The sequence below is a fragment of the Eriocheir sinensis genome, chromosome 51 (assembly GCF_024679095.1).
Source record: "Eriocheir sinensis breed Jianghai 21 chromosome 51, ASM2467909v1, whole genome shotgun sequence".
Classification (NCBI taxonomy): Eukaryota; Metazoa; Arthropoda; class Malacostraca; order Decapoda; family Varunidae; genus Eriocheir; species Eriocheir sinensis.
The window spans coordinates 8,869,655-8,897,530 of record NC_066559.1 but is presented as its reverse complement, the minus strand read 5'-3'; the positions used below and the strand labels follow the sequence as shown (position 1 = coordinate 8,897,530).

Genomic DNA, 27,876 nt, shown 5'->3' with positions numbered 1-27,876 from the left:
ACTTCTTGATGAGACTTTCTGTTCTTTTGTACTATGTGAAATTTTACACTTCTACTACTACTACTACTACTACTACTACCACCACTACTACTACTACTACTACTACTACTACTACTACCTTTACCACTACTACTACCACTACCACTACTATTACTACTACTACTACCACTACTACTTCTACTACTACTGCTACTATAATAGTACTACATAGTACATATACTAAAGACAAGAACTTTATTTGCAGCTTACAGCAATAATAGCGGTAGATAAATGGAAATAATAATAATAATAATAATAATAATAATAATAATAATAATAATAATAATAATAATAATAATAATAATAATAATAATAATAATAATAATAATAATAATAATAATAATAATAATAATGATTACAAAAGAATAATAACATTAACATCAATAATAATAATAATAATAATGATAATAATAATGATAATGATAATGATAATGATAATAAAAATGATTATAATAGTTATTATGGTAGTGATAATAACGAACATAATAATATTAACAGTTTTATTTCTCTTTGGGGAACAAACAATAAAACAAGTGTAAAAGAAATAATAGTTCATGATGTGAAACGAATCTGTCGCATGAATCACAACCTGAACTATAACGTGGGCGTGCAGGACACCGGCGTGCACGGCCCAGGCGAGGCAGCGGAGGAGCCCGCCACGCGCCACGCACGCCGCGCTGCGCCCCACACTGGCGGCGCTCCGTCTGCTGGAGGCGATGATGGAGTTCTCCGGTCGCTCCAGCCTATTCACCCCACTGTACTGACTTACAACACAACAGAACGTGTCCTCTCCAGGCTCTGGCGCGGAGGCAGGTTCCTGAAACAAACACTCAGCTCGACGATACACACGCGGGGTTGTTGCCTGGCCGCCTTAACCTTCGTGCCGGGTCTTGTCTCTGCTCCAGAGAAGTCGAACGTCTTGTCTTGCCGCGCTCACAGCCATTTTGTCTGAGCTTCCCTTGGCTACGGCTGTTTACAACATACCCAACCGTAATCGTCCGGGTCACGGAGGTCCCCACCATGCAATGACATCATTAAAATTAACATCGTTAAAACACGGTACACTGAAAGTCGTGCCTGTTATAAACTTAAAGTAACGCATACTAAAGTTCGCTGATGATTACAACACAGGTATGCAAAACTATAGCGCACGAAAGGGAAGCAAAATCAGCGTTCTCTGGCAATCTCGCAGCCGAGCTGACTCACGCCAGGGGACAGCGTCTTCTCTCTCCACATTACCATGCATATGTCTATTTCTATCCCCGTATTCTTCAGGTTGCTAGCATTACATGGGAGCCTGACTGCGCTTGCATCTACTACTGATCCTCCTCCTCCTCCTCCTCCTACTACTACTACTACTACTACTACTACTTCTACTACTACTACTACTACTACTACTACTACTACTAGATCTACTGCACTTTTCTGTGATGACCTGAGCACACTGTTTCCTCGGAGGCGGCACTGACGTGTTCGTGCTAATAACAAGTCAAGTTTCTGCATGAGGCTCAAGTTACTCTTGTGATCATCCTGTAACAAAGAGTAGCCTTCACTCCTTCACTAGGCCGAGTCAGTGGTTGTGAGCCCCGTGCAAATCATTTCCCCTAAGAAAACAAAACAAAGACAAAACAAAAAGCTTTCCTTTCTCCCTTCCTTTCAATCTCTTCACGCTTCAGCATTTGCCTCCGTTTGTTGTCTTGCTGTACTTTTCAGTTTAGTAGCACGGCCATCCTGTCTCGATGCACCGCTGGCACAGGTTCCGAGCGTGAGGCTTTCGTTCCTTGGATCCAGCACCTTTCTCTAGCTTGAGCTGCGGATGAGACACATGCACAGCCACTGTTTACTGTAAAACCTTATAGGATGAAAACGAAAAGCAATTCCAAAGTTTTGTTCAAGACTAAACCTGTCCTTGACTTTGTGATGTCTCAAACAAACAGAACACAAAGATACAAGGAGACTGCAAGAGGCCAGTTGTCTGTATCAGCAGCCAGGAGTTGTACGTGTAAGAGCATCCTGAAGCTCAATTGCAGTAAATTGTAAATCGTCAACCATTCCTTAGTCCCAAAATTTGTGTGTTTCGGTTACCTGTCTGTAGGGGTAAACGGCCGTGTAGCAAGTCTTGCACTTCTGGTATGTGTTGGCCCACGAACTGGCGGAGGCCCATTCCACGCTGCGTCCTGCTTGATCTCGGCATTTTGGACAACGAAAGAATCCGAACGACCTCCGTTTGCCTTGGTACGGCGTGAGCTTCTCTGGTGTAGACATCTGTTGAGGGGAATCGTATACTTCTCTCACTTTTTTTTTCTTCCCAGGTTCCCACTGTTCCGTTTTCACGGTTCCGTCGGCCGTCAGTGACGTCATCAACGGCGACAGCAGTGGGAACCCAGGCCCCGCGCGGAGCCCGTCCAGAGATGAACTCGTTAACTTTTTGGTTCGGGCTCAAAGATGAGCCTCGGGGGGCAGAATGAGCCAAAACAAGATGGCGCCACTATAAACACTCGCCTGCGCCACAACGGGCTGGGCTGACCATCAGGCCCAACCAGTGAAAAAGCCTAACGACGCAAGAGGCCGCGACGTAAAAAAAAATGGCGTCCCACACATTTCCCTCACAATATTCCCTCAGCAGCTCTTATAAGAGACCCTTTAATGGAAATAGCAGTCATAGTTGAAGGAAACATTCGTAGAAGGTTAGATGCATAAGAGGTGACAATGGCCAGGCTCATTGTTTGCTTTGTCTACAAACTGATCCGCCCCCACAAGCCTCCAAACAACGACTCAGCAGAGCGTTTGGCTAACGCCGCCATCTTGGCAAAACTTTATAGCTCCTTTGTGTAACACTGGGCAAGGCTGCGTGGCTATGAGGCCAACTGAACGCAGGTAGCACAGGTGCCCGCCCTTCCGCGCAAAACCCCACGCAAAGACTTCTCGTGCCGGCTTGACGCAATTTGCCCCTCATTCCTCCCAGACAATGGTAATATTTTTCGCTATTTCGGCGGCTTTGAAAGTTAATTATGAACCTTTGGACTGTTTCTATCCTATCGCTAGACTTAAAATCGCTAGTTAGGGAAACACTGGTTGCGGGGCCCCACTGTAATTTATATTCTCCCAAAGATCCTTCATCACCGCTGAGCCAACCAGAAATAAGGATATTTAGCAAGATCTCCAGATCGAAAGGCGTGTTTGAAAGTGTGTCTATTGCAACAGGTGACTTGGTGATCGGAACAGCTGGGCCTGGTACACGGATTTGGGACAGAGTTGTTGACTAGGCCTTGGTTTAGTTCAAATTCTCACGAATGAGGACAACAATGGTAAAAGTATAGTTTGGAGGGAATCGCAGAGGCAGCGTTGACTCTATACCTCTCTGTGATGACCTGCCAAGATGGCGGTTCTGACCCCTCTATGTGGCTCAGTCTACCGCCACGTCACTCAGAGAGACCGCGGGTATAAATTATAAGTAGTAAATATTTATCATTCATTCCCATTTATTTAATTATTCACCATACTTTCAATAAATAATCCACACTAATTTACAGTCTATTGGAATATTGTCCAAAGACACATTAACAGGTAAGAGACCTAAGTAAAGGGTCTCACTACAAAGGCCAGCAGGAAGGCTTACCTGGAAAAGAAAAACTGTGAGCTTTCACTAATGATTATTTAGAAGAAAAAATCAGGACAGCCCCACCTTGTCTGAGGACTCAGAGTCTGTTCCTTCCTCAGACTCAACGGATGAGGCAGAGGAGGCGTTGCAGCTCTCCTCCTTTTCAGCCCGCGAGTTCTGTTCGTGTTCCATACTGGTTTTGGCTTACTCTCACCGGCCAGCAGCCCTTTATACCTCCTCTCTACTGAAAAACAAGACTAAATCTAAAAGGCTTAGTTACCAGTGTGCCTTTCCGCGTTATATGGTGAGGTGATCTGGCTAAGTGACGTATTGGACAACTTAGCGCGCGGCCCCGCGGCGCGCCCGTCTCTTATCAGGGGATTGCAAACTCTTATGTCGCTGAGACGCGCGGATTGTGTCGTCATTTCTAAGGGATCATATTGGAATTATTTATTCAGCTACGTCATCTATGACTACTGAAACAACAACGACTACATCAACAACAATAAAAACTTTTACTGCCGCAATTACTGCTACTACTACTACTACTACTGCTGCTGCTGCTGCTGCCGTACCTTTTCTGTGATGAGCTGCGTACACTGTTCGTTGGCGGCGCCAGTAACGTGTTCGTGGTAATAACGGGTCGTGTTTCAGAGCCTCAAGTTACTCTCGCGATCCTCCAGCACCAAGGGATATCCCGGCACAGCCTTGGCCTTCACCATTTCACTAAGCCGAGTCAGTGGTCGGAACCCCAACGTAAATCATTTCCCCGGAAGAGATAAAAAAATACAATGTTATCGTGTAATATCCAATGGTAATGTGATATGATAAGAAATGACTGCTATATTGAATAGTGTGTGTGTGTGTGTGTGTATATATATATATATATATATATATATATATATATATATATATATATATATATATATATATATATATATATATATATATATATATATATATATATATAATGCATATCACTCAGTTAAAACTTCGGCAGTCGTGGAGGAACCGCGTACATGAAATTGTTAAGAGCGTTTTCAGTAGTGTCCCCGACAAGTCAAACGGAAGCATAGATAGATAGATAGACAGATATTGACCACAAAAAAATGTACATAAAACCAAAACATCATACATAAATCAGAAGTTATTTAAGAATGCTAATTTCGTTAATAAAACAACATTTCCAATTTGTAGTCCACATTCAACACTTAAGTGAAATCTTTATATAGTCACTAAAATATACAGAACTCTGGTGTCGTTACTGGCTTAAAAATAGTAAAAAAAATATTAACACTTTACAAATTTAGATAATTATACGAAACTACTTACATCAAGAAATTTTAAGAATACACTGTGATAAAAGAAAACCTATAAAGAAAAACCTTAAACAGAGAAACCCTGAAAGATGAATTCTCTAAAATAAATATACTAAAATGTTAATAGCCTGGACCTCTTAAGAAGACACTCTAAGATAAGAAAATCTAAAAAGAAAAACCTAAAGCAGAGGAACATTGAGACAGAACAAATAAAAGCCTAACTAAAAACATGACATTTGGCACACAAACATAACTGTGCGATAGAACAATGATATAAGATTTACCTCACTAAAAAGACAAAATTATAGAACTTAGGCAATAGACGAAACATTAGGAAAGCCCCTTGTCTTCTAATGGAGTGCCAATGGCTGATGATAATGATGTTTAATGATCAGACTGAAAGCACGAGATTTTCATGAACTTACTTTTAACCCGTCCGCTGCGATTGGCACGGATTCGGCTTTCACTGGTAGCCTGGTAACATATAGTCCCAGGTCCTTCTCCGCCTCTGTGGTGGATAGTGGAGTGTTTCCCATGTGGTATTGGTATGCTGGATATCCTCTCCCAAGGTGCAGGACTTTACATTTTTTTCTCATTGAATTGTAGCAGCCACTTTTTGTTCCATTCCTGTAGCTTGGTGAGGTCTTCATGTAGGAAATCCGCGGTCAAGGGGTTAATATGAGGTGGGGAAAGGAGATAGGAGTTAAGGGGGCGGTTGGAGTTGGGGGGGGGGGGGGAGAGGAGAGGGAAGGGAAGCAACACGCCGGGGGTATATAAATAAGGTGCCCGATAAACAATAACACCAGAACAACTAACGAACCTACACCATACAACTGTACACTCCTACTGTCTCTCCTTCTCCCCCACCTGTACCTTCACCACTAACCCGTTCCCTCTTCCTACTATACCCTTGATAAAAGAAAGGGGGATAGAGATTAAGGAAGGGAGGGAGAACTTACACCATGCAACTGTACACTCCTGCTGTCTCTCCTTCTCCCCCACCTGTACCTTCACCACTAACCCGTTCCCTCTTCCTACAGTCCTACTATACCCTTGATAAAAGAAAGGGGGATAGAGATTAAGGAAGGGAGGGAGAACTTACACCATACAACTGTACACTCCTGCTGTCTCTCCTTCTCCCCCACCTGTACCTTCACCACTAAACCGTTCCCTCTTCCTACTATACCCTTGATAAAAATGGGGAGGGGAAGGAGAGGGAGACAGACCGATTGTTTGATATTCTTTATTTAGCCCATAGTCGCCATTTACGATCAGGTGTAGTACATTCCAAAATCTAATTATCTAGTTATGATTATACTTTGGTACATTCTTTATAGCAAGAGCGCCGAGCCTTGGGGGAATTTCTTTGGCCTCACATACACCTCATCATGCAAAGACCAAGTGTACATATCAGAGACTCGACTTCCACGATTTAAAACACTCAAAAGCTGATGTGTCTGAAGCAGAGGATAAATTATAGCTCGACACAGATATGAAGTCATTTTGGGTAAAGTCCGAACCTCTTCTCTGCCGCATCACCCCCACACGTTATTCTCTCTCTCTCTCTCTCTCTCTCTCTCTCTCTCTCTCTCAACAAACAAAGATAATCATCCAATTTCATCACTGTTTTAACTTCCACTGAATCAAGTCTAACTCTTTACAAAATAATATAAAGAAAACAGAAATTATTGAGTGTGGACATCTTTCCTCTTTTTATTTATTTTCTTAGTGTATATATATCACAGGTAATTACTATTTGAAATTATGTATCAAATATTCTGTATACAATCAATGAGGTTTTGCAGCTCTATGGCGCCAGGGGGACTCCCGAGCAGCCCTCCCCAGACCGGCTTCATAACTGAGTCTGGCTATAGTACAACAAAATTCAATTCTTTCTTTACATAACTATACCCAAATGACGATAGGCTATTACGTGATATTATCTAAAACTATTTGCGGGGTCCATACAGTGTGTGTGTGTGTGTGTGTGTGTGTGTGTGTGTGTAAGCAAAGTTTACTGCGACATCCTAGTATTTATCCTGCCAGCAGGGCCGCCCCCTCCTCATGCACCGCTGGCAAAGGTTCTCGGGATGCGCCTTTCGCTCCTTATTCTCGCCGCTGGGCACGAGCTTCTCCTGGGGAAGAAAGAAACACGTGCATAGCTACTGTTTCAGGAAATCGACGGGACCTTAGTACTGCTTGAATCTTAGCGGGGGTGCGTGGACTCGGTCACAGCCTGGGAGGTGGCGCGTGGCCTGAAAAGTTTGGGAACCGCTGCCCTAGAGCCTCCCTGGTCAGACCTGGAGGAGGGCTTATTTATAATACACTTAGAATAACTCCTACTTGCAATCAATGTAAATTCCGTCCTCTACATAGGGTGATTATACAGGCCCCTGGCACTACAGTAGATTATTATGTGTTCATCTTCATCTTCAAACCTGCAGTCAGACACTGCAAGGGTAGTGCGACTTTAAAATGGAATAAAAAAAAATAAAAAAATGAGATAACTGGATTCGATGTCCGGTTCGAGTCTAGCAACAACAGATCAGTTATTAGGTCCTAAAAGAGGACATCGGTTACCTGTTTGTAGGGGTAGACCTCCGAGTTGCAGGTCTTGCACTTCTGGAACGTGTTGGCCCACGAGTTGGCGGAGTTCCATTCCACGTTGCATTTGGGACAACGATAGTGGCCGAAGACCCTCCGCTTGCCCTGGTACGGCGTGAGCTTCGTGGCCTCGGACATCTGCCGGGAGGGAACTTGTTGACTCACACACTCTTTTCTTTGAGAGAGAGAATGTAGGAAAACTCGTACTACACGTTCTGTACGCGTCTGACTCGGGCATTAGGTGTGAGTAGCGGTGATAGCCAAGCCAGTCACAAAGGTGTTGCCGCCTGATGGACATCGTTATCGACTCGCTGACATGGACGGGGCTGCCTTCAGTCTAGCCGAGGACACGCTGATGATGCCTCTGGACGTGTGAGAAGCGTGGGAGAGGAATGCCTACCTCGCTTATTGTTTCTTTAAAGTGATAGGAGAGAGAGAGAGAGAGAGAGAGAGAGAGAGAGAGAGAGAGAGAGAGAGAAGAGACCTGTACATAATCTACTCAACAGACAGAAAACACAAGATATTTATATAATTCACTCCCTCTCAAGGCTGCCACACGTCCGTAATTTGTGTCAAAATCTGCGTCATGGGCGATATATTAAGACTCCTCAACTGTCCGGAATTTCAGCTTTAATCCCAAATTTCTCAAAAAATTACACAACACAACATTCCCTAGCCTGAAGTGACGGCAGGGAGATGAGGGGAGGGATGACACCGGGTGGCAGCTGCTTTGGTCTAGACTCGTCACGTTTGTTACATGTATTAGTCCTGTATTGCGTACGTACATTGTTGCTCCCAGCCGCCCCGTCACGCCCCGCCTGCCGTCGCTGCACCGCCCTCACGTCGCGCCTGTCCTGGGACTTGACCTAGCCAGTTTTGATTACCTACTCTTTGCCTCTTTGTAGCTTTGTGATCTTGTCACAGCTATTTATAGCTACTTTCCCCTGACAGAATGCCCAAACGAGGTCAAATTAAATGCAAAGGTGTAGAAGAAAGTCCTGTACGTGCTTCGAGGCAGTGATCAATGGGATATTTATTACGCAGTATAGTAATATTATATAATTTTTAACAAGTCTTTTTCTGATGTTTTATGTGCTAAGGGTGATTCTGACCTTGATTCGTACCCGTCCATGAATATCGTTTTTCCTTAGTCCCCATCCGAAGGGGCGCGGGGCAGGTGCCACGAAACATGGAGTACATTCTTTTCCAATTGAAAAGAATGTCACTGTTACAAAGCCTCAAAATCCTTCGAAAAAATATGTTCTACATGAAACGTGTGTGTGTGTGTGTGTGTGTGTGTTTATATATATATATATATATATATATATATATATATATATATATATATATATATATATATATATATATATATATATATATATATATATGAGAGAGAGAGGCCCAAACTGTGTTGGACGGGGCCATGGAGGCCATGAGCGAGTGATAACAAAGGGCAACCCTACTCACTCTCACTCTCTCATAACAGAGCAATCTTGAGGTAGTAGATACACATTTTTGGTGTTTTATCTGACATGTGAAACTTTAAATTCCGGATATTTCAATAATTCTCGCTTTCTTTTTTCCCCAGCCACAACAATCAGTCGTGAGGCGTCCTAATTAAACAACAGGTAATCGTGAGCCCGCACCAGGCTGTCCTTACCTCGCGTGTGATTTCTTGGCCCCACGGACGAAGAACAGCTGACAGGCAGGAAGGCTGACCAAGCAATGCTCTCTCGCCCTCCCTCGGCTCAGGCGGCGCGTCCTGTTTGTGTCTCGTACTGGTATTATTTCCTGTTCGTTGCCAGGCCGCCTCAGCCAACCAGCGGCCTCACCGCGTATAGTCAATCATGAGCCACCTGATGATGTCATTGCTTCCCCCCTGAGCGGGTTTTCGGTTATAGAGTTTAGTATCATCACCACTAACTTTAACTATTAAATACACCATTTTTTGTGAAGGCAGGAACGATCGACTTGAGTGATGCAACTTTCCTCTGCTTAATTTAAACCCCACGAAATAGCATAGCACGTTGGAAAGCACTAGGCATAATCTTGACGTCACTTCTGACTCACCCTGCAGACTCGCCAGCGCTGTACGTGTCTGTGACTGATGGACATGTTGCGCTCAGGTATCAGCATTTATCGAACTTGAACCCAATGCCCCGGCCATGCACAGTCCAGCAAATTCAGTGAACAGACTTGCCAGAATATGTATAATACTTGACTGGCTCCAATCTAGCTAGCAGCCTTACACACATGTCTAGGCTTTTTTTAACGGTTTCATCTTCGTAGTAATCTGTAAATTTGGGTTACTACTACTACTACTACTACTACTACTTATATTACTTACTACTACTACTACTACTGCTTCTACTATTATTAGGTACTCATTACTACTATTACTACTACTGCTACTCTACCACTACTACTACTACAGATAATAATAAAAGTGCTAGAAATGATAATACTTGAGTGCCCCCCAAAAGCTGGTGCCATATCTCTCTCTCTCTCTCTCTCTCTCTCTCTCTCTCTCTCTCTCTCTTGTCACGTCCTATCACCGTCATACTTAAACTTGCCCTTTATGGCGCCGTGGCCCAGGAAAGGAAAGGACTCGACCTTGCCACCCACCCAACACTCACTCATCCAGGGTATTATAGTCTTCAGGTTCTCTGCGTTGGAAGGGTTCTTTACCTTACTCTTGTGGACATTTAAAACACGTACATTTAACAAACTATATATTTGCTTATCAGTTGTTACATTCCAAAGATGTGAGTGGTATAGATAAGATGTGGGAAGTCTATAACACACACACACACACACACACACACACACACACACACACACACACACACACACACACACACACAGATCGAATATACTTTACTAGGATAAGCAGTGAAGTAATACGAACAGAGATTTACACCTTTAAATATGGACGGAGTTGGTTGCTGATGTCACACACACACACACACACACACACACACACACACACACACACACTTTAGGAAAATTCTGTTAAACGTATATCTTAAACATGACTAGATGAATGTGTTAGTCTTTGTGCTGGCTTATGACACACACACACACACACACACACGCTGATGAGAAACAAATAAACAAAACAGCAATGACAAACTCTCTCTCTCTCTCTCTCTCTCTCTCTCTCTCTCTCTCTCTCTCTCTCATCCTATCAAGTGATTGAATGGACAAGTTCCCATCTCTATACAATGTTAGCCCTTCACTCTCCCACTCTCCCAAGGATTCCAACACACAGGCACATGGATAGGATGGATATGTTACTCTGGGTGCGCTGGGGTATAACACACTCACTCTGGGTGGGATGTGTCAGAGATGTGCCGTATCATTGCTGAGGGGAATGCGTCTCACCCCATCTGCTCCTACTCCCCACCTTGGCTAACATTCCTCACACCTACCAACACCTTTTTCTGGCACTCAAGTCACCAAGCAGTAAAGAAAAGAAAAAGAAGAAACTGTGAAAGAGAAGAGAAAACAGGGAGAGAGAGAAGAGAGGTGAAAAAGAGAAAACAAAGAAAGGAAAACAGGGAGAGAGAGAAGAGGTGAAAAAGAGAAAACAAAGAAAGGAAAACAGGGAGAGAGAGAAGAGGTGAAAAAGAGAAAACAAAGAAAGGAAAACAGGGAGGAAGAGAAAAAAGAAAGAACTGTGAAAAAGAGGTGAAAACGAGAAAACGAGAAAACAAAGAAAGGAAAACAGGGAGGAAGAGAAAAAAGAAAGAACTGTGAAAAAGAGGTGAAAACGAGAAAACAGAGAGAGGAAAACAGGGAAAAGAAAAAGAAGGAACTGTAACACTCAAGTCATCTAGCAGTAAACAAACCCCATAGCTATCCACCTGTTCTCTAGTGGCCAATATTCTCAGGTGCTTTAGACTCACAACAACTATTTCCCAAGGCCACAAAGGAGAGGAGTCGGGTTCTCACGGGTGTTTTTCACGTTCATGGTATGGAAGTCTTGTCAAACTATCACTAGGCCCATAAAAGTACATGTGGAAATACTAACTCAACAAGCTCTACGAAAGCCTTATCTGATGTGCGTGTGTGAGCCCTGAATTATTGGAGGATAAGGGCTTTAGTGTCGCTTTTATATTACACAATCACAGTAGTATAATAGCATGCAGTATTTGCTTCACAATCAGCATAAATATAACCACATAGTTTCTTTCGGTAAACACTTTTGATAACAACCTCCAATACCCTCCCTGGAGTTGCCACGTCACTCCTCTTGTGTTAGTCATTGAGAAATAAATAATAGTAATAGTAATAATAGTAGTAGTAGTAGTAGTAGTAGTAGTAGTAGTAGTAGTAGTAGAAGGAGGAGGAGGAGGAGGAGGAGGAGGAGCAGCAGCAGTAACTCTATAGAAAAGTGGCATCTATGTAAAACTTGACCCCTAACCTTGACCTTCAAATGAAGCATAAAGAAAAAAAAATGTATTGACTTTTTCACAAATATCAGTTGAGAACCCACAACCATAATGTGCAGTGTGGTGGTGCCATGGGCGTTACACTGGGATGGAGTTGTCTTTGATGTGTCCAGAGGTGTGGCAGTGCTGTGGGCATTACACTGGGATGTGGTTGTCCTTGGCCCACTTCTTGATGACCCGGATGATGCCCTCCACCTGGGGGTTGGCCGTGTTCCTCAGCAGCTGCAGAATGTCCCCCAGGGAGTCCCTATGGGGGAAAGGGAGGAAGGACACATTAGCCACATTTCTCAGTGCAGTAGTTATAGAACAAAACAAAAAAGAAGAAGAAATAAAGAAGCAGATGAGAAAAGAGGAGAAGAGAGAAGTGGAGAGGAGAGGGGAAGACAGGAGAAGACAGGAAAGAAGTGAGAAGAAAAAGAAGGAAAAAAGAAAAAAGGAAAAGGAAGAACAAAAAGAAAACAAACAAAATAAAAGAAAGGAAAAAAGAGGGAAAAAAGATTAGAAAAGAAGAGGGAAAGAAAAGAGAAGAGAGAGAAACAATAATCACACTATTCATCCTAAACCATGTATGGGAAAGAGGGAGAGTGAGAGAGGAAGAGAGAGAAACTTACTTTGGTTCCTTCCCGGCAATAATCATCTGGAACATGCCCACACAGGCCCCGCGCTTGCCCTCCCAGTACTCGGGGTTGGGGTCCAGCCGCTCCAGGACATCAAAGGCCCGCGCGGCATAATAGAACTGCCCCATCTTGTAGCAGTCATTGGCGATGAGCTGCAGCAAGCTGAACGCCTCGGCCGATGTCTCCATCTTGAGGTACAACTCCCACGCCAGTCTGGGCTTGCTGTTCATGATGTCTGGAAGAGTGTTTGGAGATATAGTAGAGTAGAAAACCATTAATCTGAAGAGTAGTATTAGCAGTAGAGTAGCAGTAGTAGTAGTAGAGATAGCAGTAGCAGCACTTGTTCAGATTAACACATATACTGTAGTGCTTGTGTTTGAAATGAGATTTTTTCCCATTTTTTTTAAAGGACAAATTTTGGGGGTTGACTATTATTATTCTATCACCCGTACTTTAGTTTGGCATGATAGTAGTAACAAGGAGAAAGCTGAAACTGAAATGATAAGGAACTGTTGCTGATTGATTCCTGCATGAAATAACAAAAACTGTCATGCCATATTAACTTTTCTTGATCTGTCTTCTTTCCACAATATAAGAGGGGAATATTTTTTATACCTGACACATGTGATAAAAAGCATTCACCGTCCAGTTTCAGGAGGCCAAGGAGAGCATGTATCAAGGCCAGCTAATGCACAATAAGGTCTCATAATTACTCACAGCATCGTGCCAGCCAGGACAGAAACACGTAGTCGTTCTTGATTTTCTCGTTCTGGATCAGGAGAAACACTTCCTCCGCCTCCTTGTAGTCCCCCACAGCTGCCTTGGCCTGGGAAGGAACACTTCTTTTAGAGCAGCAGCAAGACTCAGGTGTTGCTTCATTACCTGTGACCCTGAGTACTGATAATTGATGACCCTTAAAGGTCTTTTGTGTAATGATACATCTGCTAAAAATTATTGAAATGAAATCCCACGTGAATGAACAGAAAACGTAAATATGACCACTTAAACATTTTCTATACACCATATGTCCCTCATACACCGCATTAAGTGTCTCCAAGTTACCTGGGCATAGTTGAAATTGAAGGTGTCATCATTGTAGAAGTAAGACTTGATGGAGTTGAGGTAGAGGAGGACGTCATCAAACTGCTTGAGCAGGAAGAAGCAGGAGGCCATGCACTGGCGGCCGGGGATGGTGTCACACTCGGAGGCACTGCCGCCCACCAGCTGGAAGTACTGCTGGGCGATCTTCAGGTTCTCCCTCTGAAACACCAAACCAAGAATGTCACTGTCACCCTCATCCTCACTCTCCACGTGGTGCATGGGGTGGAAAGACACAGATGTGGTGCATAGGGATGAGATGACCTTACTTGCACCACTTCATAGTGCTACAACCTTGGTAGTCAAAAACACGGCCAGTTTTCCTCAAAGAATACAAGTGACAGCCAGCGTCAGTAAGGGCACACAGTCCAGCCAGAACCCTTGACAGTGCTGGCAGTGACTTGGGCTCATTTTGCTGGCACCAAATGTATGGCCAGTCCAGAGGGTTTGAGCAGGGCACTCTGTTTTTTAACACTACTATCTGCTTGTAAGTTAAGAGCCTAAAACTCAAAAACAATGAATTTTGGGGCTTTGCTGCAAGTAAGATAGATAAAACCATCTCACGATTCCAAGCTGTACTAAGCCCTTGAAGTCTCACTGTAGGTGACATGACAGCATGTCCTGGGGTCTGTGGACAGCCTGTAGTTACAGTTTCCATGTTGTAGTGGCATACCCTTGCTGACTGCTGACAGAGGTTGGTCAGCCAATGCCAAAATTGCTGTCATCACTTGGTTGTAAGATGGGCACAAGATTTAAATGCAATAGTATATATGAAGTGTATCTAAATGTACCCAATTAATTCATAATTTTCATAATAAAAGAAAATTTCAAAATTTAAAACAAATTATCATTCATGCAAGCACTACAGTGACTCACAGATCCAGTTTCTTGTCCGATGGCAGAGTTGACGACACCTTTTAGTATGTATTCCTGGGGCACCGTGGGCTCCAGATCCTTCAGGAGGGTGTAGGCCTCCTGCACCTCGTCCTGCAGGAAAGTGTGGCTGGTGATAATGCTTCCCTGGCCTGTTTTATATATTTTGATATCCACTAATTTTGAAAAAATGTCTAGCATCTCTCAGATTGTTCAATAGTTCACATTAATCAGTTGTAAACACACCTGCTTGAGGTAGTAAATGACCAGGTTGAGTCGTGCCTCAGGAATGACGTCCACCAGCGGCGGCAGCACCTGCAGGGCACTCTCCCCCCCTCTGAACACCACCAGGTTGTGGCGCACCAAGTCTTGGGCGAAGGTCAGTGGTGATGAGGTCACGTCCTGCAAGGCACTCCATTATGTACAAATTGCACAGGTTGTACAGTTCATTTTTTTCAAATATTTAGCCTCACTGTGGCATATAGAAAAGCCTGCATTGAAAGTATTAAACAACAAAGTCTGAGGGAATCTCCTGCTGCACTTTGCACCACCAGACTCATCAGCAGAGTGTTGCAGCAAGATTTCCATCATAATGCCATTAATTTCCATTGCCTCCACCCTACAGGATAAAGAGTGTAAAACAGACGAAGTGTCACCGAGGTAGCGACGCGTAAAACTCTACGGCCACGGAAAGCCACGTTTACATTACATGATGGACAATGTAAATCCCCCAAGGAATCAACACATGCCATAACACATGCTCATGGAGTTGTTAATTAGTCTTCTGAGTCTTTCCCTCAACGAGTAAAAATAACTAATGCATCCTTAATGTGACATGATGAAAGTGCACATTTATATCTGGTTCTTTCCTTTCCTGCACTTGTTAAAGATTTATTGTACGTCACTATATTACTCTGTAGTAAGTCCAAATAAACGAAAATACTGCTGAGAGTTGGGAATGGAGTAAAGGAACCATGTAGCAATACCTGCAGTGCCCTGAGCTCCTGTTCCGCCGCCTTGCCATTGTAGAGCCTGAAGTGGTTGCAGGCCTTGAGGTTGATGGCGATGGGGGAGTCCGGGTAGTGCTGGAGGTAGACGGCCAGCACCTCCTGCGACACATCATAGTAGTCCAGCTTGTAGTAACACAGCGCCACGTACACGTTGAGGGCGAGGTACTCCCTGGAGGCGTGGTGGAAGTCCTCATGTTAGGGACTATTGAGTGGATTATGTAGTGGTTTAAAAGAGGGTCTGAATGTATGAATGTGTGTGCAATAGGACTAGATTCTCTTGTGCAAAGGTGGTAGGTGTTGTAGATGCTCCATTAGAGTTGTACATAGTTGCAAAGCATTTCAGTGATAGTAAACTGCACAGGAGTATTGAGTCATCGATAAAGACAGACAAATAGGCAGGGAAACGAGGGGGAAATACACATACAAGACCCTGACCTATTCCCTGAAAGCAAGACACTCCTTAAAAATGTTAGGACACTGCCTCATAGACCCTGACCAAATACATTTATTTGAAAATTCATTTCTATCCTATTCTTTCTCTCAACTTTGTCACAGAGATATGGAAGAAATGTTATGAAACTACTATCTATCTCTCTATGATGGGAGCTCTATTAGGCACCTGTATTAAGGATCTAGGTAAAGAAAACATCGATGGAAATATTCAGGGCCACACTCTCCACACCTGCTGTCCAGAAGGATCCGCTTGTATATGTCGATGGCCTCCTGGTAGTGTGAACGCAGGTAGTGTATGGAGGCGAGGCTCAGCTGGTCCTCAATCACGTCCTCCAGCTGCTGGTGGTGCATCATGAGCCGCTTCTCATCGTTGAACTTGTGGGCCAGGTGGAAGAAGAGGCGTGTGCGGAGGGCTGTCTTGGGGGCCTTTTCTGCTGCCTGGGGAGAGTTGAATAATGGATGGTTCAAAGCAGCAGGAAGACAAGAGCAAAAGATGGTATAAAAAGGACAGTGAGGCAGACTACTAAAGAATGAAAGGAGTCATATGGAGAAAGGGAGGTAATGAGAAAAGCAATCCTGGTACCTATCATGTTCAAAAGTGCACACTAAGTAAAGCTCCACACACATGAGAAATGTATGTAGGTGGAGGGATAAACTGGCAGAAAATAAACAAAATACCTTGAAAATAATGAATACCAGGAAGAGAAAAAGTTATGTATTAAAAGAAGTGTGAGTGAGCACTGAGGTAAAGAAGAGTATATGAAAATAATTAACCTCCCAACATATTCATCAGAGACATGGATGTGGAATGTAACATACCAGTCATGAATACTTGTGGTGGCAAATTACATAGGTGTACAAAAGGTCTAGGAGGAGCAAAGTTGACCTGCTGTATGTTCAAGGTATAACAAATTACTTATTAACTCATATCTTTTCTGTGTCTCTTCGTGCACAGATCATGCAAGGAGCAGCTCACCTCCTCTGCCTCTGGGTACATGCCAAGGTAGAAGTAGCAGCAGGCCAGGCTGATCCAGTTCTCGGGCGCCGGGTTTTTGTGGTTTGTTGTCAGCTTCTGGAACTCCTGCAGCGCACGTTTGTAGTCCCCGAGGTGGAAGGCACAGTAGCCGATCCATTGGTCAGTCAGCTCATTGGCATTCCCGCTGTTACGCTGAAACTGGAAGGAACAAACAACATTCAGTCAACAACAAGTCTTGATATTTGTGAGTAAAAGCTAAAATACTTGTGGCCTGGCATTCCCTTATGGTGCAGCTTCTATACTAATCTTTTAAACTTTACTATTTTTGTTACAGTGTTGATAATATCAAATAACAGTAGAAATGTTATTTGGTATAACAGAAAAATTAATAAGATATGGAGATGTAGTTGTGGAGTGGATCTGGAGATGTGTAATCTGGAATAGAAGCAAGGAGAGGTGTCAGAAGACTGAGGAAAAGTCTGGTGCCAGAGAGAATTATGAAAGATTTATGAAAGTAATGAGACAGATTTGTTTATGAAATTAATAGCACAGCTTTACCTCCAACAGTGTTATTGCTCCAGTAAAGTCTCTTTTACTTAAAAAATCTTCTAATTTTGGCAAAGCTTTCTTGTTGGTTGCAGCGGTGACTTGAGCATTTGCGCTTGAGCCCAAGGCGGGCTTAGCGCGAGACAGAATCTGAAAAGTATACACATTAGTTAAGTCATCCAATACGAAAGATGTAATAAATACTTCATACTTTCATGCTCATGACTCAAAGCTTACTTAATCATCCTTATTAGTTAGAAAAGAAAATGCCTACATGTACAAAAGAGAGAATTACACGTACAGCAGAGAGGAGGACGCTAGACATCTTAATCTAAACTGAGAAGAGCAGCAATATAAGAGATAGAGGGAATCAAGTAAACACTAAGGGAAGTATAGTTTAACTCCCAATTAATTTCCACAAAAGAGGAAAAAGAACAAAAAGGACAAAACTGAACAGGGTACAAATATGAATCACCATATTTTTGGTTGAGAGAAGATTTCTGCTGGGTCACACTTCCTTGATGAAGGGGTGCTGGGTGGCTTGTAATGCAACACTCAGCTTGTGACCAGAAGGTGAAGACTTTGCTCCCGGGAAACAACACAGGCTTGGTGAGAGGCAGTGCTTTTATCTCCCTTGCCAGATCACATGATACTGGCTGTTTAGCTTGGAATTACCTTCTCACTGCCAACACAACACACTGTTTTATGATCATTGAAGACCCTGAAAAGTATGTACAGTATGATAAAGTTCACCATGAGAATATAATTATCATTATTATTCTTATTATTATTAATGAGTCAAGAACAAGACAAGTTGACTGTTACCCAACACCGGAATAGAACCAATGTGTTGGCACCCTTGGTTTGATTCCGGTTATTATTAGTATAATTATTTTTATTATTATTATTACTACTGTTACTATTATTATTATTATTATTATTATTATTATTATTATTATTATTATTATTATTATTATTATTATTATTATTATTATCATTATTATTATCATTATTATTATTTTCAAACTTCTGATCTTTACATTCCTTCCCATGGTTTTATGAGAGGTTTGAAGGTTAGTAGAAAACAATATATGACAACAAAAGAGTACTTTGAGAGCTATGAAGAAAGATATGGAAGCATCAATAAAACTATTCTTAACCATTATTATTATTATTATTATTATTATTATTATTATTATTATTATTATTATTATCATTATTATTATATAGGCAAATTCATTCATCATCTCACCATCCACAAATTCACTCACTTTGCCTCCAACTCACCTTCAGCTTCTCCCAGGTAACATGTTTTGCCGTGAGCACCTGTCCCTGGCCCCGACCTGAGCCACACACCTTCCCAAGACACTGGCACCAAAAAATTCCAGACTGGCACCAAGGATTCCAGACTGGCACCAAAAAATTCCAGACTGGCACCAAGGATTCCAGACGCACTAATGATTCTAAACTCCCCTTGACTTCCTCCTCTTCTCCTTCTTTTGACTTGTATCGCTTCGTAAGTCGTCCTCCTCTTGATCCTCTCTCCTGCCCCCTTTTACTTATTCCCACACTTTGCTTTTGAATGGCGCTACACTATTTATCTGTTTATCCTTCCTTCCTCCTTCCCTCCCACCCTTGGAATGTTATTGTTTGGGCTCCGTCGCCATGGCAACCAGATTCAAAGGTGGACAAAATTACACGTCTATAACCTCAGACGGATGAGAATTATTGTTTTGGTGTATATAAGTTTTTTTACGTATTTTTTCTTGATTTTTGGTGTGTCTTACGTGTTGGTTTGTGGTGTTGTAAGGCCGGAATGGCTTAAATATGTGTCTCGTCTCGTGTGTGAATGCCGTTTGTTTACATTCCTGGCGGCGGACGGGAGGCAGGGCGGCGGGGGAAGGAGGCCTGCTTGTACGCCTTCAGAGCTCCGGAGGCCTTTCTTCCATGGCACCAGTGGCCTAGAACACTGAAGAAGAAGTAGGAGGAGGCTCATCTCCACGTGCCTTCACCTTCCCTTCCCGGTCGCTGCTCCAAGGCGGGAGGTGAGGGGCAAGTCAGCTAGAAGTAGTAGTGGTAATAGGTTTCGTTAATGTAAATGGGTTAACATGCAGAAGGAGGTGTGCTTTTTCAAGAACACGGGCTGTCTGTTATGTATTGTTTGAGTGTTGAGGCGAATCTGTTCAGCGTCGCAAATGTTGCAAATATCGGTGGGGCAGGGCGCACCACAGTGAATATTTCCTCTGACATAATTACCCGACAAAGTATGTTATTACTGGCCTGCACATATAAGAACCCTCCACACACAAAAAAACATATTTTCCTCATGAAAAAACAGTTTGTGTCTTGAAAATGATACATCTACTTCTGTTGTGTTCCCATCTGCATGATTACTCTTTCTCACATGAGAGAATGGCTTGAATTTTTGCTTGTCAATAAACCATAGCATCATTTCAGCTGGTTATGTATGCTCATGTTAGAAATGTGATTGTCCTGTTAAGAAGCAGCTTTTTCTCTCAAGCATCACTCGTGATGTTTCATAACTTTAAATCAGTCTTTTAAAAAAGGACAATCAGCAATTATTATTTATTTTCTAATAGAATATGATTCAAATGGAATGAATATCATCATTATTTTCACCACCATTGTCTCCCCCTCTACCCCTTTTGGAATGAAGTGATACCTCACTCTAAAAATTAGAAGAAAAAAACAAATATTTTAACATTAGTGTAATGAGAGGGTGACTTCCTTGTGGGCAAACAGAAGTTGATGGGGCTCAGAGTTGCCCAATGTAGTGCCAATGAATAGTGCAAAGAACACCTGATGGTAATGCTGCATTAATTTTCAGGCTCGTCACGATGCGGTTCAAGACGTCCATGCTGAACAAACCCAAACACACAGACCTGGTGTCTTGTTTGGGTTGGGTGTCACCGGATGAAGTGTACTCCTGCGGGTGAGTTCCTGTTGGCTGGAGATATCGTTCTGAATGCCAAGGAGCATGGCTGTGAGACATCCTTTGTGATGGTGTTATAGTCTATCGACACTAACTTGAGCCCTGTGGCTTGGCCCGGGGAAACCCCCATTGTTTACTCATCTAGCGATGATCTGCGCATGGCGATCTGTCTCACTGTTAGTCTGTACGTTATCTATTTAAAGAATATATATATATATATATATATATATATATATATATATATATATATATATATATATATATATATATATATATATATATATAGATATATATATATATATATATATATATATATATATATATATATATATATATATATATATATTCATAATACGCCTGCATGGTGTTATGAATGGCTTGGGATTTGAGGGAAAGACAACAGCTCTGTAAACCTTCCATTTCACTTGGCAACGTGGCTCATGTGACGTTGCCGCCTGAGGGACCATGGTAACAGGTGCCAGGCAGCACCATTCTCCCTTTCGCAACCATGGAAGACTCACGTAGGTCTCACTCTCGCGTCCTGCACAGCCAAGCAAAAGAGATTATATATAACGTAAATAAGAGAGAGAGCAAGCCCCTCTGAGGAGAGTGATGGAGTGATGTGGCGGCAGCGTGGTCTCCCCAGGCCAAGCCACAGGGCTCAAGTTAGAGTCGACAGACTCTAGTATTCTGTGTAGTAATTAGATGATTTGTCATGAGTGTCTTCTCCTCCACCTTCTCCTTATCATCTACTCTTCCAACTAGTTTTTAATTGTGCAAGAAATGGTAAGACTCAATTTCATGCTCTGCTTTGGGACCTAAATCTGTTATAGTCCTCTTCTTTTTCTTCTCTTCTTTTTCTTTTTCTTCTTATTCTTCATTTTTTTTGTGTGTGTATTTGTGTTGATGTGATAAGTATTGCAAAATGATACGTAGAGTTTGTATTTTTTGTAATGACTCATATAGTAATTTAATATACATGATAATTCTGTGTATCACCATACCATACTAATGCATGGTATATATAGGATTAACTCCTTCATAGTTGGATAGTATTATGTACTTAACTCTGCTGTAAGGTAACTAATATCAACTGACATATCACATTTAATTATATAATGTATGGCTGAGCTTAAGAAAATGATAAAGTAAAGCATAATGTGTGCTAATAACATTTGGTCATGTTGCAGTGATGACCAACAGCTCCTCCAGTGGAACTTAGTGTCCAACGAGACCACGAAGGTAGTCCAATTCCCCTCCAGCATGTACCCCATCGACCTGCAGTGGCTCCCCAAGACAGCCATCCAGAAGACTAAAGTTGGGGCGGAGGTGTTCTTACTAACTGCTTGTGATGGTAGGTGTGAGGGAGACACTGTGATGGATTTGCATAAAGGAAATGATAAATAACAATGAAAATGTCTGGTCATGTTATAATATTGAGCTCCAAGAGAACTTTGCAAGGGAGGAAAGTGGCAGGATTCTTGAGAGGAAGGACAAAAGGAAGGGTAGTTTGTTAGGAATTAATGAAGACAGCACATGATAGCATAGTAATCACAACACTGACACCTGCAAGGGAGACATGTACGTGGAATAGAGTAAAGACTCCAAAGGCCTTAAACTGCTGGGTACCCTTTGGCTCACCTTTGTGGAGTCCATCTTCCATTTAAGGGGCCCTGGTAGATCAATTTTTCCTGTGGTTTGAGAAGTAGAAATACCTCCACAACAAACTACTCCTCTCCACCCGAAACTGACACCTCTTTTGTCCACTCTTCTAACTCTTTTATAGGGGCAGTGATTAGTGAGCTTTATTTTTCTTCCATTATGGTTTCTTTTTTTTTTTCCTTTGATGTTAAAAAAAAAAAAAAAATCTGGCTCATTTTTCAGGGAAGTACTACATTGTGGGTCGAAGTGGCCGCATCGAGAAGACTGTGGAGGCTCACCGCGGGGCTGTGTTGACGGGACAGTGGAGTCATGATGGGGCAGGACTCGTCACTGGTGAGTATGGTGACAGGACTAGGATAGGGCCAGGATTTTTTTTTTTTTTTTTTTTTTTTCGGTATAATTGTCGGTATTTATGTGATGTCATTTTAGGCTCCCCTCATATGTGTGTGTTTGTGCATGTGTGTGTGTGTGTGTGTGTGTGTGTGTGTGTGTGTGTGTGTGTGTGTGTGTGTGTGTGTGTGTGTGTGTGCCCTGCCTTGAACAAATTTACCTTCCTCACATGTAAACATCCTTAAATTGTAGTTTCAAATATATACTTACTAAATTAATGACACCCAGTAGTTCAAATATGTACATTTTCTTGCTCATCTTCAGTTACACATTACATCACACACACACACAAAAATACATTCATGCTATTGCAGCATCAATGTGGGGTCTTTTGTTTCCACTCTTTTATGTATATGTATATTTTTTAGGGGGGGCACCCTTGAACTGCCTCCTTGTCTGTAATGAAACAAGTCACACATTCAAGAATACTCTCATGCCTGTCTCACCATTGCAGCTGGTGAGGACGGCTTGGTGAAGATTTGGTCCCGCAGTGGCATGCTACGCTCCACCCTGGCGCAGGTCTCGGTTCCGGTGTACGGGGCGGCGTGGGCACCAGACTCTGATGGGGTGCTGTACACGATGGGCACCAGCCTCATCATCAAGCCCCTCGCACCGAACTCCAAGCCCATACAGGTAAACTATTTGGAAAGTGATGTTGATGAAATAGGTTTTATTGTTGAAGAGTAACAATATTTTTTGCCATAATCTTTTCCTTCCATAACATAAGCTCTTGGGGTATATGTTGAAGGTTATAAGAACCCCACCATTTGTCAAGAAGGGAAATGGGGCCTTGTCAGTGTATGAATGTATGATAACCACTGCCAGAAATAGGGTTTAGTAAGTGATTATTTATCTGTTTCTTGTTTTGAAATGGTCCGTTTATCCTTTCAGTGCCACCCTTGCTTTTCTAATGGAGTCAAGCTGTTACAATGAAGCAAAATAAGTTTTTTGCATCAAAGTAGTAGGCCTACATTTGATGACAAATCACTTTTAACCCCTTGACTGTGGATTTCCTACAATAAGACATAACCATCCTACAGGAGTGGAACAAAAAGTGGCTGCTACAATTCAGTGAAGAAGAATGTAAAGTCATGCACATTGGGAGGGGAAATCCAGCACACCAATACCACATGGGAAACACTCCACTATCCACCACAGAAGCAGAGAAAGACCTGGGAATATATGTTACCAGGCTACCAGTGAAGGTGAAATCCATGCCAATTGCAGCGGATGGGTTAACACGAACACCTGAAACTAAATCGATAACACTTTTCAACATCCTCTCCGTACCCTCTTTGTAGGACTTGGAGTTGCAGGATTATTTTTTTTAAGCTTATTTTTTCCCTGGGTTTGCCTTTTTACCATAATAAGACATATCAGGAAATATATATATATATATATATATATATATATATATATATATATATATATATATATATATATATATATATATATATATATATATCATCTTTACAGTTCTAGCAGATGGGAATAGGCATTGCTGTGCTGTAATAGCTGCCCAAAGAGCTTTGCTTACTCAAGGGCAAGTCACTTTAACCCGAAGGAACCTGTCTATTGCTATTGTTTTCCACAGTGGAAGGCTCACGACGGGGTGATCCTGAAGGTGGCCTGGAACCCCAACACTGGCCTTATCCTGTCTGGGGGCGAGGACACCAGATACCGCGTGTGGGACAACTTTGGCCGCCAGCTGTACACCTCTGCCCCCCACCACCACCCCATCACCTCCCTGGCCTGGTCCCCTGATGGCCAACTGTTTGCTGTGGGTTCCTTCAACACCCTCAGGCTGTGTGACAAGGCTGGCTGGTGCCACGCCCTGGAGAAGCCCAACACCGGGAGCATCTTTAACATCGCCTGGTCCAGTGATGGCACACAGTTCGCCGGGGCCTGCGGGAATGGCCACGTCATCTTCTCCCACATCATCGAGAAGCACCTGGAGTGGAAGAGCTACGAGGCCACCGTCACCAGCCGCAAGAGCATCGCGCTGAGGGACGTGACCAACGAGGCGTGGGAAAAGCTGGAGATGAGGGATCGCATCATCAATGTGTCCCTGTCTTACGGCTACATGGTGATCATCACCTCCTCCCAGGGCTACATCTACTCCACACGCAACTGGAACACGCCCTTCATCTTTGACCTCAAGGAGTCCAACGTCAGCCTCATCGTGCAGGCAGAGCGGCACTTCCTGTTGGTGGATGGTGCCAACTTGTACGTCTACTCCTACGACGGCCGGGTGCTGTGTGCGCCACGCTGGCCTGGCATGCGTACAGACGTGCTGAACAGTCGCACAGTCTCCCTCTCCAATGACACCCTGGCCATCCGCGACAAGAGTGACGAGAAGGTGGTGCACTTGTTCGACGCCACCACCGGCAAGGGGCTGAACGATGGCAAGCCATGGTCGCACAAGCTGGAGATTGTGGAGATAGCCCTGGACAAGGTTGGGTTGGCCCACGAGCGTCGCATGGCCATCGTGGACCGCAACCGTGACCTGCTGCTTGTGACCCTGCAGCGCGTGGGCAGCATGAGCCGTGCAGTGAAGCTGGGTGGCATGGTGCAATCGCTGTGCTGGAACGATGGTGCCAACATGCTGGCCGCCCTACAGGACTCCAGGTTCACGGTGTGGTTCTACCCAGCGGTGGTGTTTGTGGACCGGGACATGCTGCCAGCGACTGCCCTTGAGCGCGATGCCTCAGAGTACGGTAAGAACGCAGCGGTGGACAGCTTCCTGGACTCAGTGGTGACGGTGCGGCGGGCAGACGGCAGCCTCGTGACCACCAGTGTGACGCCCTACCCCGCGCTGCTTCACAGCTATGTCACCACCAAGCACTGGGACGATGCTGTGCGCCTGGCCAGGTTTGTTAAGGATGACATCGTGTGGGCGTGTCTGGCAGCCATGGCCACCGCCAACAAGGAACTCAACACGGCAGAGGTGGCATATGCGGCGATAAATGAGGCTGATAAGGTCCAGTACATCCACTACATCAAGGAAATCCCCATCAAGGAGGTGCGTTCAGCTGAGATGGCCCTGCTGGGAGGCCACATAGGGGATGCTGAGGCCACCCTTGTCCAGGCTGGCCTCCACTTCAGGGCCATCATGCTGAACCTGATGACGTACAACTTTGAGCGTGCGCTGCAGCTGGCCATCAGGCAGAAGACACACGTCGACACAGTGGTGGCCTACAGGAAGAGGTACCTGGCACGCTTCAACAAGACGGAGACGAGCAAGATATTCGAGCAGTATGGGAAGCAGGTACATGTCTATTTGGTGAATTTCCAGCATCTTAAACAATAGAAAACTCACATACAGACTATTGATAGTACAGGGTTAGTGATCATGCATGAGTTTTAATATTATCTCTTCAGTAATGTACAAAGGAATGAATGACAAATTTCCTTACTCTGTACTTTTACCTTACCTCATACCTTTATTCCTTCCTATAGTAGTTAAACAAACAGGTGTGTGTGTATTTGTGGTGTGGTGTAGATGTGTGGCAGATTGATTGTCTTGTTAGTTATAGCAAGGAGAACAGTTCACCTTCATGAGATACATCACATCATCTGAACCAGAATACTTCATTTAAAGCATGGTAGGAGTTTTTTGAGTCCTTCCTTGAGTGTAGGACTACCATTAATTTTGATGAAGAGAAAAAGGAGCAGTAAATGAAGAAGTAGGGAAGATTGAGAGAGGTGGATTATTATCATACTACACTAGTCTCAATCTTCCTTGACTGTATATATTTTCCTCCACAGGTGACCATTGACTGGAAGACCATTAATGAGAAGATTGAGATGGAGTACCAGAAGGAGAGAGAGAAGCCATCTGGGTCTACATAAGTCCACCCTCACTGGGACCTGAACCCCGGCAGCACGCCTCTCTCAGAGCTCAGTGCTTGTGTTGCTGTCATATATATTGCTGTATACTTCTATATACACACCTAGATGTTAAAGTAGGCAATTATGAGCTTCTAATTTCTTTGCTGGCAAAGTAATGGACTATTTTTCTACATCAAGAACATTCCAAAATTGAGGGGAAGCAATAAATAATATATATATATATTTAATTTTACCCAAATTAAATCAAAGTTGGAAAATTGCCAAGTACTTTTTATAGAGAAGCATATTTTGTTTTCACATAGATCTTTACTGTTTGCGTCCAGTATTCTGTGATAATATGACAAGATTGGTGTATATGTGTGTTTGTGTGTGTGTGTGTGTGTGTGTGTGTGTGTGTGTAATTCACCATGGCCTGATCACGAGTTGGACTCGCTTTTGCTAGCAGGTACCCTCACAACGTCAGCAAGTGCTCATTATTGTCGATCTCTGAGTACTGTACTGTGTGTGTGTGTGTGTGTGTGTGTATTTTACAACTCACTATGGTCTGGCCATGTGATAGACTCATGACTGCCAGCCAGTACCCTCCTCAACTGAGATTAGAGTTCAGCAGTGACAGATCTCTGGGTACGGATGAAACCTCACCCACGCACACCCAGGAGGCAGGACACAACCTCCACCTGATACGCGGCACCCATTCACTGCTGGGTGGACAAGGGACACAGATTAAAAGACTTTCCATCCATTGCCACTCTGCCTGGGAATCAAACCCATTACCTTTCAGTTGTGAGGTGAGTGCATTAACCACTGCATTGTGTGTGTGTGTGTGTGTGTGTGTGTGTGTGTGTGTGTGTGTGTGTGTGTGTGTGTGTGTGTGTGTTTTCTCTCTAACTATACATGATATATTTTGTGCACTACATAGACATAAGCCTTTGTCCGTAACTTGTGGTAAAAAACCGCAGGTCTCATCCAACGAATACAAATATATCTAGTCATAAGCACAGTACCAGGAGTGTTATTCATAAACTAGTCCTGAAGAAAGTAGTCAATAGGTTCTTAAATTCTGTATAGTTTAAGTATTATTATGCACTGCCATTGGCCTATATACAAATTGACTTCATTCCTCACTGTAAGGAAGCCAAACAAGTGAATGAATAAAATTGTTAAATGAATTGTATGTCATTAACTTTTGTGTGCTCGTAGATAATGCTTGAAGTCTGCAGTGTGGTGTTAGGTGACACAGCCTTGGAAGTACATCCTGTACATACCTGTTCAGTGATAGGGTAAGAGTGAAGGAGGAAAAAGGCTTCGGTGTGCCTCTTGTGTGAGGATGGAAGTTGTGGGATCATTCCATTTGCATATGTTGTATTATTTATTGTTATTGTGAACTGACATCATTATTACCTCCTTAATCTGCTTATGTACACCCCTT

General features: G+C 43.2%; 4 protein-coding genes across 5 annotated transcripts; 1 reads left to right on the top strand and 3 right to left on the bottom strand.

Annotated features, from left to right (window-relative positions):
• Positions 1 to 525: 525 nt before the first annotated feature.
• Positions 526 to 3,893, bottom strand: LOC126982640 (zinc finger CCHC domain-containing protein 24-like). The gene is made up of 3 exons (XM_050834849.1): positions 3,725 to 3,893; positions 2,125 to 2,304; positions 526 to 1,849 (listed from the first exon to the last, which is right to left on the bottom strand). Exons 1-3 carry the CDS (start codon positions 3,830 to 3,832, stop codon positions 1,754 to 1,756), a joined length of 384 nt encoding a protein of 127 aa, XP_050690806.1. The 5' UTR covers positions 3,833 to 3,893; the 3' UTR covers positions 526 to 1,753.
• Positions 3,894 to 6,671: 2,778 nt separating this feature from the next.
• LOC126982641 (zinc finger CCHC domain-containing protein 24-like) lies at positions 6,672 to 9,390 on the bottom strand. 2 transcript variants are annotated; one of them, XM_050834850.1, is made up of 3 exons: positions 9,224 to 9,390; positions 7,540 to 7,701; positions 6,672 to 7,094 (listed from the first exon to the last, which is right to left on the bottom strand). In XM_050834850.1, the coding sequence occupies exons 2-3, from the start codon at positions 7,699 to 7,701 to the stop codon at positions 6,987 to 6,989; spliced, it is 270 nt and encodes an 89-aa protein (XP_050690807.1). In that variant the 5' UTR covers positions 9,224 to 9,390; the 3' UTR covers positions 6,672 to 6,986. The 2 variants fall into 2 exon arrangements, with proteins under 2 accessions (XP_050690807.1, XP_050690808.1); XM_050834851.1 differs by having other exon boundaries at positions 7,540 to 7,738; positions 9,224 to 9,343.
• Positions 9,391 to 11,893: 2,503 nt separating this feature from the next.
• Positions 11,894 to 19,262, bottom strand: LOC126982635 (intraflagellar transport protein 56-like). The gene is made up of 12 exons (XM_050834844.1): positions 18,878 to 19,262; positions 18,066 to 18,311; positions 17,603 to 17,740; positions 17,045 to 17,242; positions 16,298 to 16,506; positions 15,592 to 15,784; positions 14,852 to 15,007; positions 14,609 to 14,719; positions 13,697 to 13,894; positions 13,352 to 13,460; positions 12,629 to 12,869; positions 11,894 to 12,264 (listed from the first exon to the last, which is right to left on the bottom strand). Exons 2-12 carry the CDS (start codon positions 18,066 to 18,068, stop codon positions 12,153 to 12,155), a joined length of 1,668 nt encoding a protein of 555 aa, XP_050690801.1. The 5' UTR covers positions 18,069 to 18,311; positions 18,878 to 19,262; the 3' UTR covers positions 11,894 to 12,152.
• Positions 19,263 to 19,464: 202 nt separating this feature from the next.
• On the top strand, positions 19,465 to 27,616 carry LOC126982634 (intraflagellar transport protein 80 homolog). Its single transcript, XM_050834843.1, has 7 exons — positions 19,465 to 19,635; positions 20,439 to 20,543; positions 21,734 to 21,897; positions 22,428 to 22,538; positions 23,050 to 23,228; positions 24,190 to 25,863; positions 26,364 to 27,616. Exons 2-7 carry the CDS (start codon positions 20,449 to 20,451, stop codon positions 26,445 to 26,447), a joined length of 2,307 nt encoding a protein of 768 aa, XP_050690800.1. The 5' UTR covers positions 19,465 to 19,635; positions 20,439 to 20,448; the 3' UTR covers positions 26,448 to 27,616.
• The last annotated feature ends 260 nt before the right edge of the window (positions 27,617 to 27,876 follow it).